Source organism: Aspergillus aculeatus, assembly GCF_001890905.1.
Source record: "Aspergillus aculeatus ATCC 16872 unplaced genomic scaffold ASPACscaffold_14, whole genome shotgun sequence".
NCBI classification, from domain to species: domain Eukaryota; kingdom Fungi; phylum Ascomycota; class Eurotiomycetes; order Eurotiales; family Aspergillaceae; genus Aspergillus; species Aspergillus aculeatus.
The window spans coordinates 848,596-861,766 of NW_017962989.1; the positions used below are offsets into that span (position 1 = coordinate 848,596).

The 13,171-nt window shown below is 53.8% G+C and overlaps 6 protein-coding genes across 6 annotated transcripts; 3 read left to right on the forward strand and 3 right to left on the reverse strand.

Annotated features, from left to right (window-relative positions):
• Positions 1-305: 305 nt before the first annotated feature.
• ASPACDRAFT_54039 (protein kinase COQ8) lies at positions 306-2,598 on the forward strand (the record flags this gene model as incomplete). Its single annotated transcript, XM_020202821.1, has 3 exons — positions 306-1,103; positions 1,169-1,451; positions 1,502-2,598. 3 exons carry the CDS (start codon positions 306-308, stop codon positions 2,596-2,598), a joined length of 2,178 nt encoding a protein of 725 aa, XP_020053644.1.
• Positions 2,599-2,949: 351 nt separating this feature from the next.
• On the reverse strand, positions 2,950-4,494 carry ASPACDRAFT_62973 (alpha-mannosyltransferase; the record flags this gene model as incomplete). The annotated part of the gene is made up of 1 exon (XM_020203843.1): positions 2,950-4,494. One exon carries the CDS (start codon positions 4,492-4,494, stop codon positions 2,950-2,952), a length of 1,545 nt encoding a protein of 514 aa, XP_020053645.1.
• Positions 4,495-5,419: 925 nt separating this feature from the next.
• On the reverse strand, positions 5,420-5,999 carry ASPACDRAFT_46163 (uncharacterized protein; the record flags this gene model as incomplete). Its single annotated transcript, XM_020201745.1, has 2 exons — positions 5,420-5,752; positions 5,826-5,999. 2 exons carry the CDS (start codon positions 5,997-5,999, stop codon positions 5,420-5,422), a joined length of 507 nt encoding a protein of 168 aa, XP_020053646.1.
• Positions 6,000-6,552: 553 nt separating this feature from the next.
• Positions 6,553-8,564, forward strand: ASPACDRAFT_1858756 (putative Snf1 kinase complex beta-subunit Gal83). The gene is made up of 3 exons (XM_020197637.1): positions 6,553-7,613; positions 7,778-8,375; positions 8,448-8,564. Exons 1-3 carry the CDS (start codon positions 6,889-6,891, stop codon positions 8,493-8,495), a joined length of 1,371 nt encoding a protein of 456 aa, XP_020053647.1. The 5' UTR covers positions 6,553-6,888; the 3' UTR covers positions 8,496-8,564.
• Positions 8,565-9,121: 557 nt separating this feature from the next.
• kae1 (O-sialoglycoprotein endopeptidase) lies at positions 9,122-10,668 on the reverse strand. Its single transcript, XM_020205724.1, has 2 exons — positions 10,217-10,668; positions 9,122-9,986 (listed from the first exon to the last, which is right to left on the reverse strand). Exons 1-2 carry the CDS (start codon positions 10,566-10,568, stop codon positions 9,259-9,261), a joined length of 1,080 nt encoding a protein of 359 aa, XP_020053648.1. The 5' UTR covers positions 10,569-10,668; the 3' UTR covers positions 9,122-9,258.
• A 530-nt stretch (positions 10,669-11,198) lies between these two features.
• Positions 11,199-12,898, forward strand: ASPACDRAFT_33165 (ribosomal lysine N-methyltransferase; the record flags this gene model as incomplete). Its single annotated transcript, XM_020199941.1, has 4 exons — positions 11,199-11,349; positions 11,466-12,058; positions 12,119-12,346; positions 12,407-12,898. The coding sequence occupies 4 exons, from the start codon at positions 11,199-11,201 to the stop codon at positions 12,896-12,898; spliced, it is 1,464 nt and encodes a 487-aa protein (XP_020053649.1).
• Between the last annotated feature and the right edge of the window lie 273 nt (positions 12,899-13,171).

Sequence of the window (13,171 nt, forward strand, 5' to 3'; positions counted from 1 at the left end):
GGTTGAAGTGCCGATAACGGGTCCCATCGGACTCGGAGCTGACCGGGAGGAAAGTCGAGATAAATCAAGTAAACAAGATACGTAAGAAGCCAAGTTTCTCAACGGTGAGTCCCGGCAGAAAAAGCATCCCGGTCGCGGGCGGGAATTACAGCCCATGCGATTTCCACCAATGCATTCATCTATTCCGGATTTACCGGTTTCTGGATAGATTATCGCTCTCCATCTGATCGAATCATGCACACAGAATAAGCCTGGGGGATTGAACGGGCTACCTTTTATATACACCTTACAGACGTACACAAACAATGTCGGGCAAGCGTCTCTTAGACGTCATTCAATTGTGCAATGTCGCTGGGACAGTGGCGGCGAGGCATCTCGCCATCCGCCAACGCCAGATAGATCTATACACCCGCACTTCCTCCCTCACCAAGGGCATCAAGAGCCAGGTTGATGGCCTGTGTCTCTCGGCGCAAGCTGCAGCTGCACTAGCCAGACGATTCAACGAACCCGATCCCGAACCCTACCGTCCGTCCGAGTCAGCACCCACGACCGCATCGAGCTACGCGGAGCCGACCCCGACCACCACCACCAGCAGTGCGACATCCGATCTCTCCCCCGCTCAGGCGCGGCAAGCACAAAGACAGGCGGAAGCTCAGATTCCTTCGAGGGTGGCGGACCGCAATGGGAGCGAACAGGCGAGTCCTTTGGATGTCAGTCAACAACAGGATGTGTTCTACGAACCTCCCAAGCACTCTACGGCGGGTGATTCGGGGCTTCCCCGGATGAAGTTGCCCAAGAAAGCGAATGACACACAAATCGGTTCCGATAGCGATATCAATGCGGATGTGTTCCAATCTCCAGTGAAGACTGCCTCGGTAGATCAGGCTGCAACCACAAATACGACCGAACCGACCGAAATCCCGGAAGAGATGATGAAGGATATCTTTCACAGTCCCAGAGTCGCAAGGATGATGTCTCGGAAGCCGGCGGCGGATATGCGGTACAAGCAGGTGGGCGCGGTGCCTCGGGCAGAGCATGCGAATCAAATCGAACAGGAGAAAGAAGCAGCCCGTGCTGTGGGGGAGATGGTCGCGGAAGCGGCAGCGGCGGTATGTTGAGCAGGGTGGTTTGGTCTTGCAATGGATGAAAAGCTGACATACCCACGCAGACAGAGCCAGAAACGGCTGCCGCCTTGAAGAACCAGAACACATACAAGATGGTTGAGTCCCGTGTCCCATCATCCCGCATCGGGAGACTATGGCAGTACGGCGGACTGGCCACTTCAATGGCGTGGGGTGCCATGGGCGAGGGTCTTCGCAGGGTCACAGGCAGTCAAGCCGAATCATCCGGGTCGCTCATGTTCAGTGCTGCGAACACGGAGCGGCTTGTAGCTAAATTGTCCAAGATGCGCGGAGCTGCCCTGAAGTTAGGACAGATGATGAGTATTCAAGGTATGCGCACCCTCCGGGCTTCGATCCTTCCAGTCTAATGAAGTTCGCAGACACAAAGATGCTTCCTGAAGCTATCCATCAAGTCCTCCAACGAGTCCAAGACCGAGCAGACTACATGCCTGCCTCGCAACGCGACAAGGTGCTGACCGACAACCTTGGCCCGGACTGGCGCGATCTATTCTCTTCTTTCGACGATATCCCCATGGCCGCTGCCTCCATCGGACAAGTGCACAGTGCCGTTCTGAAACGTACCGGCCAACCCGTGGCTGTCAAGATCCAATACCCCGGGGTAGCCGACTCCATCGACTCCGACCTCAACAACCTCTCTATCCTCCTCACGGCATCCCGCCTCCTCCCCCGAGGCCTCTACCTCGACAAGACCATCGAGAACGCTCGCACCGAACTCGCCTGGGAATGCGACTACATCCGCGAAGCCGAATCGGCGAACCGCTTCCGCGAACTCCTCCGCGACGACCCCGTCTTCCTCGTTCCCGAGATCATTCCCGAAGCGTCCGGCAAGCAGGTGCTCACCATGGAGCGCCTGGAGGGCATCGCTGTGACCAAGATCCAGGACTTCACGCAGGCCCAGCGCGACTGGATCGGCACGCAGATCATGCGCCTCTGCCTGCGCGAGATCACCGAGTTCCGGTACATGCAAACGGACCCCAACTGGACCAACTTCCTCTACAACGCGCGCACCGACCGCCTCGAGCTGCTGGACTTTGGCGCCTCGCGCGCCTACCCGACCGAGTTCATCACCAAGTACGTCCGCACCCTCGTCGCCGCCTCCAGCAACGACCGCGACGCCTGCCGCCGCTTCTCTCTCGAGCTGGGCTACCTGACCGGCCACGAGAGCCAGGCGATGGTCGATGCCCACGTCACCTCCGTCATCACCATCGCCGAGCCCTTCATGGAGACCTCGCCCGACGTCTACGATTTCCGGGACCAGACCATCACCGACCGCGTGCGCGCGCTGATCCCTGTCATGATCCGCGAGAGGCTCACGCCGCCCCCTGAGGAGACGTATAGTCTGCATCGCAAGTTGAGCGGGGCGTTCCTGCTCTGCGCTCGGTTGGGGAGTCGCGTCCCTTGCAAGGAATTGTTCCGGGAGGCGATTCGGAGGGCGGAGGCGAAGGGGTTGAATTGATCGAGAATATGTAGCGAGTGGTGGGGGTTCTTAAAAACATTTCGCGGGGATTTGCCTCGTTTCTGGCCTAGCAAGGATTAGAAGATCTTTTCAACTCTTGTATATTAGGATAGATGTTGTGTATGAATATGGACATGACTTGGACACGTTCCACGATTAAATCTAGCAAGTAAACAGGTGCATAATCCGCGGATGATAAAACACGACGACAACGCCAAGAACCGCCCCCCATCAAGGGGCATTCAAGCTTTCCAAACCATAGCCAACCCGAAGCCCCAAGAATATCTCCAGTTCAACAGGTTATTATTAAATTATATGGGCGCAAAACAGCCGCACCTCAAACCTCCAAAACTACCAACCCCACCATCGTCCCCCATACATCGCCTGGTAGTACTTCTTCACCCTCTTACAGATTCCCTTCTTCCCTTCCCAGGAGCGAAACTTCCCCTCGAGCTCGCACGCCGTCCACCGGATCTCCTCCCAGAACTCCTTCTCGACGTCGCGGCCGAACGCCCGGATGATCTCCGGCGGCCCGGTCCAGGCGCGGGTGTAGCGGCCATCGTCGCCGATGGCGGGGTTGACCTCGTGCGCGTCGAAGACGGTGGCGGGATTGAATTTCGGGTAGTTGGCGTGGATGAAGAAAGCCCGGGGGGTGCTACGGGCCGTGCTGGAATTGTTGGTGGACAGGAAGAAGCCGTGGGCTTGTGGCTGGGGCTTCCGTGTGTCATCCTCGCGGTGGTGGTGCCGATCAAAGTCCTCGGTGGGATCGAACTGCACCATGGCGGAGCCGGCGAAGCCGCCGCCGCGCTGGGTGGTGTGGCCGATGGCGCAGAGGGGCTCGGCGACCTGGTAGTGCGGCTCCGCGAGGGCCAGGGCCGCGGCGACGAAGGTCTCCTTGTCGCCTTCGCCGGCGGCGCCCTGCGACAGCAGCGGGTAGTAGAACTCCGGGCCGTGGATGTTGTAGTAGGTGCTGAGGAGGAGGGTGCGCAGGTGCGTTCTTTTCGAGAGGAGCACCTCGCCGGATTCGCTGGATGGGCGCGTCGGCGGTCTCGGGGTCGGTTGCCCTGTGATCGCGTAGTAGGAGGGGGAGATCGTCGTGGCCCAGAAGTCGGGCCAGGTGACCAGGCCGTGCGTGAGGAAGGGGTCACGCGTGAAGAGGGTTTCCGGGGGGAAGAGCGCGTAGGCGTCCGCGTCGAGGAAGAGGATCTCTTCGAAGGAGGAGAAGAGCATCGCGAAGAGCTTGAATTGGTACTTCTGGATGTGGATGGAGTGCGGGATCGCGTTGAGGATGGTCGAGAGGACGATGCACTGCGCGTTCAGCGAGGGCAGGATCACGTCGCAGATGTACGTCTCGTACTCGTCTTCGCTGGCAAGGAAGACTTCGACTGGGAGCCGGGAGCCGGTGCGCCGGAGCATGCGGAGCGATAGCACGAGCACGGGGAGGTAGGATCCTCCTGCGGTGGACACGAGACCGCGCGTGTTGCGCGTGTAGTTCAGTTGAGGCGGCGTAGTCTGGATTGCGTCCAGGAAGCCCCGATGCGTCTGTTGCAGGTCCTCAATGTCCATGGGGAGAAGATCCAGGAACTCGGTTTGATCGTGAGGGTCTGCCTGCTCGAACCGAATTGATGGCGCCATTCCTAGCCTCAGAGGGGGTAGGCATTTTGGTTCGTAAGTGGTCAGCAAGGGTTGGAATTGACGCCAGAATTCGATGTTGCCTTCAGTAGCATGACGCCAGGTGAGTTGAGCTTGTCGGAGTGCAGCTGGATCATCGATGGAGGTGGCTTCGGGTGCATCACTCTGATTGTGCCAGCGCGAGAAAGACTGGCTGCATATCAACACGAGGAATAGGCCCGCCAGAATTATGCGTATGCGCAACGCCGCGCGACTGGGAAACATTGCTCTCTAGAATTCATGAATCAGGTGGATCTCAGGGCAGTGAGACTGGCTTTGGTCAAGCACCCATTGAATCGAGTCTCTACTGCAACTTTGTCACACCCTAGGGGCGGAAAATTTGTACAGTCGCAAGATTCACGGCAAAGAAAATGCAAATTGATATATTCTCTGCGTCTGTTGGGCTTGTATGAAGACTCAATGCTTTACAGGCGTTAAATGGAGACGCGAGAGACAGACTTGGATGCAGACCACTGCAGAAGGCACACAATGTTGCTTAGAGGATGAGCAAGTAGGAGGATACGTAGTGAAAATAGGTCGTCATCATGAGCAGAAATAAAGAACAGGAGTTTTGAATTGATTGAGGAGATACAGGTCCGCCTGAGTTCCAGAGGTGAGAATGGATGGATTTGCTGCAATTCGAGACTCGCGGAAACACCGGGTATGACGCTCACCATTATCGTCTCATGCTCAATGTTACCATAAACCCATCCAGCGTTTCATGTAGTTAGGGCATGGTGAACCCAAGTTCCTGGCACCAGAAAAGCATGAGTGAATCACCCAGATATCACCAACCCACAATCCGAAAGTGACTCAAGCATGTTTGATACTCTCGCCTACGTCCCACGCAGTTTGAGGGGAAGTAATCGGATGGATGAGATGATGAAGGAAGAATGTAAAATGCTGGATGTGCGAATGCGGGCCGATGGGGCAGGCGATCATTTTGCTGGGTAGCATTCCCCATGTTTCCTTCCGGTAAGTGTCCGCACGGTAGGGCCAGGCCTTCAACCACGGACACCTGAAATTCGACTGCACCTGAACCCGCTAAACTGACCAGATCAATTGCATCACTAGCAAACGTAGTTTGTGAAGAAGCATGTTGGGCCTGTCCACTGCATCATGGCTTCGTTGCTTTGGGTTTGAAGGACTTTTATCTAGAATGACTCGAGCTGCGGCTGGCCTCCTCTTCCTCGACAATCGTGTCGGCTAGAAGAGCAGCCTTTCTTAGATCCCTTGAAGCTTGCCTCCCGTGCCAAGCTGTGAAGTAGTCATCCTCAATACTGGGATTGCTTGCAGAAGGCGTCGTCTTCGCAGTGTCATCGGGGAGATCATCGTCATTCCCATAGAACTTTCGGGCAGCGGTACCCAGTATAAACTTTATCAGCCGATCTGCTGTCTCGACGGTAATTGTAGTCGTGCCGAACAAGATCAATCCAATGCCGACTCCTGCCAGGATGGCAATCGCAAGGAAGGCAAATAGGGCCTGCGAGCATCATATGAGCTCTCTCTTCTTCTCGCGATACTAGAGGGACAAAGCACGCGATCTAGGTACGTACCTCAAACTTGACAAGTATCCTCAAAGGCAGGAAGATAATTTGAACCGCGAAGTAGCCCAGTGCTACCAATGGCGAGGTCAGAATGCGCAGCAGTGTATATGCCCAGCGCACTAGGTAAAGAGTAGGATAGAATAAGGCATTGAAACCGCCCCGCAGAATTGACAGCCAAGCCATGTGCTCAATCTAAAGCGATAAGAACCTCTTACCAGGACTAGTCTCACCTCAGCAGTCCAGAGTATATTAAACAGCTTAGAACTGTCGCGGGCGTGCCTAGAGCGTCCATATCAAGGAGAGGCTGGTAATCTGCTTATGTCAAGCGGTCGGAGGCGGCAGAAGGGCGGATATTCCCCGCAATTTACTAAGTGAAGCAGGTGCGATGGACGGGCGTCCGCTTCAAAAACTGGATGGGCCTCATCCGATTACGGAGTGCAGGATGATAATGTACTGTACAGTTTCAATGTGTAAGGGAACTGTTGACAGGACAGGACGGTAGTATAAGGCTGGGTCTCAACTTCGGTACAACTATCGGCAAACAATCACTGACGGAGTAATATAACGGCCGGAGCGAAAGCCAATCGTTGGTGGGAAAAGCGGGGATCGGGGATAGAATGAGACTCTCAGCCAAAACAGTCCGCAACCCTAAGCCCTAAATCTCCCTTCCTGGCCCAGACTTGTCTCCTCTCTAGTACTAGTCTGGGGTCGACGACATCGACATCATCAATCATCAACGCGGCACCCATCAGCATCTCCCCGTTGCGATATCCTCCACCCGCCTTTGTTGATCTGGACCCTTCTCATTTCCCAAGATACCTTTGCTACTTATTTCCCCTCATTTACTGTGCTACGTCTGTCGATCATTACAAGGTGTTCTCTACCCAGTTGTCGATCTCTTATTATTCTCGGAATTCCATTACCCCTCCGCCGTCAGAGGCCGTCCTCCGGATGCTGGCATCTTTTTGTATGCGCCTTTCTTAGACATCCCCCGTGCAGCGTCTTACTAGCTACCCTGAGACTCTCAGCTTCATTCCTTTAAATAATAAGTGTCTCGGTATTTGCTGTTCAAATGGGCAACAATCCTTCCAAGGGCCCGGCCGGAGACGCCCAAACCCCCTCGGGTCACTCGGGCCTAACGGCACCCGCGAGTGACAAAAGGGTACATCGTCGACCTTCGGTCAATGCTTCATCGGGTACCACTAAGGCTTCCGCAGCCGATCCTCCGGCCACCAGAGAGACCGCAAAGGGTTATCCAACATCGCAAAGCCACCATTCGGTTCAACAACGCCTACAATCCCGCAATGTCGCCGACTCCGCAACAAGAACCGCAGATCGTCCGACTCCCAAAAAAGCAGACCTTCGCGATGGTGACATCCCCTCGCCTGACCCTTCTAACCCAGTACAAGTTCCTGTTTCTCGAGCCACTGCTACGAACGACCCCATGGCGCCCTCTGGGGCGCCGCCAAATGTATATTACAGCGCCTCCGTTCATCTTCAGCGCCCTCCGCGAATGCCGCTACCCATTGGCGATGCTACAGCTGTTGGTCGAGAAGATGGTTATATGGAGTCGCTGCCCGTCGACCAGCTTTTGGACGAAAATATTGAGCAAAGGCACCCGAGTCAAGGAAGCACCACTGTGGAGGATGATGAGATATTGGACGAGCTTCAGCCTTTTACGCCTAGCGGAGTGGGAAGGGCAGTGCCAACTACCATTGAGTGGACTGGCCCTGGAGACAAGGTCTATGTAACTGGAACATTCGTGAATTGGGAAAAGAAGTTCCGTCTACACAGAAGGTACGTGACTACCACCGCAGGGGTCTCAGCACCGATTGCTCGATCTCTGCCAGCTCGTATGTTGTTTTGAACTGTGGTGCTTTGGATAGAGGATTTGCGGCTGCCGCTTTCAATCGTCACTGGCTACCTGGCTTTCGATGACTGATCGATTATCTCTGGAGCAGTGAGAACAACCCAGGCGTCATGTCAGCTAGATTGAATCTCCGTCCGGGTACCCATCATCTTAAATTTATTGTCGACAACGAAATGCGGGCTTCTGATACTCTTCCGACGGCGGTGGACTTCACGAATCACTTGGTCAACTATATCGAGATCAGTGCCGATGATATTAATCGGGGGCGGAGAGAGAGCGACAAGGGCTCGGTTCCCCCGGGTATTCGTCCACCTCAGGTCCTACCTGACCCTGCCACTCCCGATCAGGAGGGTGGTTCCACCGTGGATGATCAATCTGATAAAGAAGAGCCGGAGGAGGAGATACCTCTTGGTGATTTCCGCGGTATCATTCCCCAGTTTCTTCTCGACCTGGACAAAGAAGAGGAAGCGCCTGAGTATCAGCAAGCTGTCAATATAGTGGGGGATGCTCCAACGCCACCAAGTCTACCACTTTTCCTTGGGAAGTCCATCCTGAACGGCACTACACCGATGAAGGATGATAGCAGTGTATTGAACTATCCCAACCACACGGTGCTAAACCATCTTGCTACAAGCAGCATCAAGAACGGTGTTTTGGCCACGAGTGTGACAACTAGGTACAAGCGAAAGGTAAGTCCATCGTCTGTAATTGGTGTCCTTGTGCTAGTGTTCCTTGTATGATATTGACTCAAACTTGTACAGTATGTTACGACAATTTTGTACAAGCCTACAGGAGATATCTCGGAGTAACTACAGATAGAATCGATTCCTTTACTGCTCTCTCCACTGCATGGCCCGGACAGTGTGAGTATTGACTCGGTATCCAACCCCATGGGAAAGTCTGTCTTATGCAGAATGAAGCTCGCTGTATAACTCATCCATATGAAATAGATGATTTGAGAATTACGGATATTTGACTTCCGTTGCGTTTTATTGCCAAGAAGTCTAGAGTCCCATAGATCCACATATAGTTGGGCATGCAATCCAAGCACACTGGATCTTGAATACCCCCGATCTGCTTGGAACAATAAACCTGAGATGCAGGGGTCTGCTTCCCTGCTCGACGTTGCTCTGTTATTGAGGTGGTGTTTGACTAGCTGTTAGGACCGGCTGATAGATGAGCCCTCTTGAGTGCCGGCCAACGGTCCGTGGTACCTCAGCGTTCTCGCCTTAGTTCATACAAATAGTTGTGTGATGTATCCTCGAAACAAACCTCTACCTAATTCCTCGATATTGAAGCGGGGCCGGTCAGTCCGCAGATGACACATTATTCCCACAGCTTCCGGCGCAAAACTATCTGGTCTTGCTTGTAGTCTTTGATAGAGAAATAGAAGGAACGATCAGTCAATGAGTGATCGATAGGCTGCACCCGTGCTGCTGACTACTTATCTTGCAGTGTCAACCCAAGTATGGCTTTCAAGCGCCGAACCCTGCGGCCTCGTTCAAGATATTTATCTAAGTTCTATTACTTATATCATGAGAATCATAACTCTTAATCAAATCGGCACACGGTTCAATCCCTCCATTTCACTAGAACCTCATCCGTGCGGAACCGTTGCGTACAAGTGGCGTCCTTGAGCGGCGTCCGGAAGCCAGTCTTGTAGGCCATCAGACCAGCCTGGGCAATCATAATGCCGTTGTCGATGCAGTATCTCTCATCCGTGGCATGTACGGTGCCCCCGCGGTCGCGAGCCATGATACCCATCATCTCTTGCAACCGTTCATTGCATCCCACACCACCGACAATCAGCACTTCCTTCGATCCCACATGCGCCATCGCACGTTCCGTGATCTCCACCAGCATAGAGTAAACAGTTTCCTGCAGTGAGAAGCACAAATCCGCACGAGTAGGCTTCCCATCGTCTGCTTCCCCTTGGGCAGAGTCCGCGCTCTCATCTTTTTCGTTCCACTCCCCATTGAGTCCGTACTGGATGGCCAGCGCATCAATCGCTGCCAAAACTCCAGACATGGAGATGTCCATTCCCTTGACGGTGTAGGGCAGATCCACGAGTCGCTTGCCCTTCTTGGCCAACTGTTCAATATTATAACCCGGCGCAGGGTCATTGGAGATGTGTAGCGTGCGTGCGAAGCGGTCCAGACAGTTTCCGACGGCGATGTCAAGGGTCTCGCCGAAGATGCGGTACCTCTGCGAGCTGTACGCGATCACTTGAGTGTTTCCGCCGGAGACGTAGAGGACGACTGGGTTCGTGGCGCCGGTGATGGCCCGACCCATTTCAATATCTGTTCAAGCTTAGGGTTAGCGACGCGGCGGTGATTCAATTGCGGCTTTTTGTGTCCAAGAACTCAAAGGAGGGTCAAGGGTGGTAAAAAAAAATAGGGGGGGGGGGGGCGAGCAGATGAAGAGATGGAGATATTAGACGGGGCCAATGCGTCACGTCTTTCCCCACATGGCACCCCTGTGAAAGAAGATCTTGATAACGGGCTTGCAGAGATGACGACGTGGTACTTACGTCCAACACAGTGGTTGACTCCCACCAGCTCCTTGCCCCAAAGTAGACTCAGCATGCGCGCGGCAATGGCACAACTCTGCAGAGGGGCGCCCATGCCAGGACCCTTGGTGTAACAAATACAGTCAACATCCTTGACGGAGACCCGCGCATCTTGCAGAGCTTGCTTGACCAGTTTCACCACCCAGGCGCGATGGTGGCGGGCAGTGTCCTTGGGTAGGAAGCCCTCGCCGGGAGGAGTGACATAGGTGTGCCGCACGTTCGCGAGTACCTGCGGGGTGCTGCCATCCTCCGGGTGGAAGATAATGCCCACTCCGACTTTGTTGGCAGAGCCTTCGATTCCGACGGCAATCATGGTGGAAGGCGCAGCGCAGATGTATAGGAGTATAGAATGACTAGGGTTTCTGCGCAGAAAGGATTCCGAATCGATTGAACGATTTGCAAGCTAAGCCGACAAATCACCGCTTCGGAGAAGCTGTTCAAAAAATGAACCTCGAAGGCCGGGTCGAGCCAGTGATGGAGGGGCAAATTCGGGCCTGGTTCGGCTTTATCAGCAACGTTATCGATTGGTCGCCAAAGTCTGGGACGGCAAATCCGCCGCAGCGTTTATCCGGCGGTACAGACAAAGTACTAGTACTAAGAACTGCCTGTCACTCGAAAGTGGTAGGTTAGTACGGAGGAGTAAGTCAGGACTCGGTCTATCACCGTCGCTAAGTTAACTACTAGCTAATTACTCAGGTCTACTTACCCACCCCCCATTTTCTCCCATTCTCTCTTCACCTTCCCCCCCCCCTCCTTCTCGTGACACTTCTATCAACCACGCCATACCTTTCTCCATCCTCTCCCCCCTGTTCTCTTGAGATTCATTTCCGTCTCCCCTTGAATTTCCGCGGCCGCTAGACGGTGGGGGGTTGCTCAATTTCCTTTTTCTTTGGTGTGACGGCCAATTCACACCACACAACTTGACCTCTTGTCGTCCCACATCATGTCCTCCACTACCCATTTTCCAGACGCAAACCACTTCCAGCAACAATCAGATGAGTTCATCACCTGGCTGTCTAGTCTCCCGGGCGTCAAGTTGAACCCTAAGATTCAGATCGCTGATCTGAGGGCCAGCGGCGCCGGCCGAGGTGTCGGTATGTTTCCCACCCTCCCTAAAACGAGTTTTTTGTTCCGCATGGGTCTTGTCTCATTGTTGCCTGCTTTGTGGAAGTCTTTCCCCCTCTCTGATAATCTCGTGTCACTCTACCAGTGGCTCGACTCGATCTCGAAGAAGGCGAAGAGCTTTTCACCATCCCCCGCGCCCATGTCCTCTCCGTTCAGAATTCGAAGTTGAAGGACCTGGTCTCCCACGACCTGGAGAAACTTGGACCATGGCTTTCTCTCATGGTGGTCATGATCTATGAATATCTTCGCGGTGATCAGTCCCCATGGGCACCGTACTTCAGAGTCCTTCCTCGGAATTTTGACACCCTGATGTTTTGGTCCCCAGCCGAACTTGCGGAGCTTCAAGGCAGCGCCATCGTGAACAAGATCGGACGACAGGGCGCAGAAGAATCCATACTCGAGACCGTAGCCCCCATTGTACGGGCAAACCCTTCCCTGTTCCCTCCCATCGACGGTTTAGCCTCTTTTGAAGGAGATGTCGGTACGCAGGCTCTCCTCCACCTGGCCCATACCATGGGGTCGCTTATCATGGCCTATGCGTTTGACATCGAGAAGCCTGAGGACGAGGATGAACGCGATGGAGAAGATGGCTATGTTTCAGACGAAGAGGAAGGACAGTCGTCTAAAGGCATGGTCCCTTTGGCCGATCTGCTCAACGCAGATGCCGATCGAAACAATGTATGTGACCTTCCATCTAGTATGGGGAGCCTCGTAGCCCTAACTAATGCTTCTATACAGGCTCGCCTCTTCCAAGAAGAAGAAATTCTTGTTATGAAAGCTATCAAACCTATCGGAGCTGGCGAGGAGATTTTCAATGACTACGGAGAGATCCCCCGGTCAGACCTCCTGCGACGGTACGGGTATGTCACCGACAATTATGCTCCGTTCGATGTCATCGAGGTATCCCTCAGCAATATATGTCAGGCAGCGGGTCTTTCGAGTGCTGATGTTGAATCGCAACCTCCGGTATACTCCTGTTTCCAAGGTCTGCTGCTTCCAACATGCCCATGCTAATGTTTACCATAGCTCCGGTTCCTAGAAGAGCTGGAACTCCTTGATGACGGCTATGCCATCCCAAGACCCTCCCCTGAAGATCAGTTGACAGACATCCTTCAGGATGAATTGCTTCTGTTGCTCAAGACTCTATCGCTGTCACCAGAACTTCTGCAGAAGCAGATATCCAAGAACAAGCCTCCCAAGCCGACATTTGGCGAAGCCGAAGCTACCATACTTGGTAGGGCGCTGGAGCTCAACCAAGCGCACTACCCAACAACCATCGCACAGGACCAGGAGCTTCTCGCTCAATTGAGCCAGCCAGCCGCCTTCAACCCTGCTGATACATATATGCGCCGCAAGGCGATGGCTATTCAAGTCCGCCTTGGCGAGAAAGAAGTTCTGCAAAGTCTCTTTACGATGCTCAACAACCAACTCAGCAATCAGGCCAGCGGGTCCGCGGCCAAGCGCTCTGCCAACGACGACCACGACGAATCGAGACGCCTCAAGGCTTTCAGATCTTGAAGCTCTTGATTCCCCCTCATCTTTGACTATATTTGGAATTTACAGAAAAGTCTTCATTTTCTTTTTTTTCATCTTAATTGGTATTATTCTTGTTTTCTTCGTTACTAACTTCGTCGCTTCGCTATCCGTACAGAGTCTATCGACTGCTCAAGTGAAGAAAGAGAAAGAGGGAGAGAACAGGCTATGTACAGTGGCAATCGCATAAGATCAGGGGTCATGTCATAAGAAAAGCGCATCAATCCGGCGACGTTATCCCGGATCTCATATGCTTCC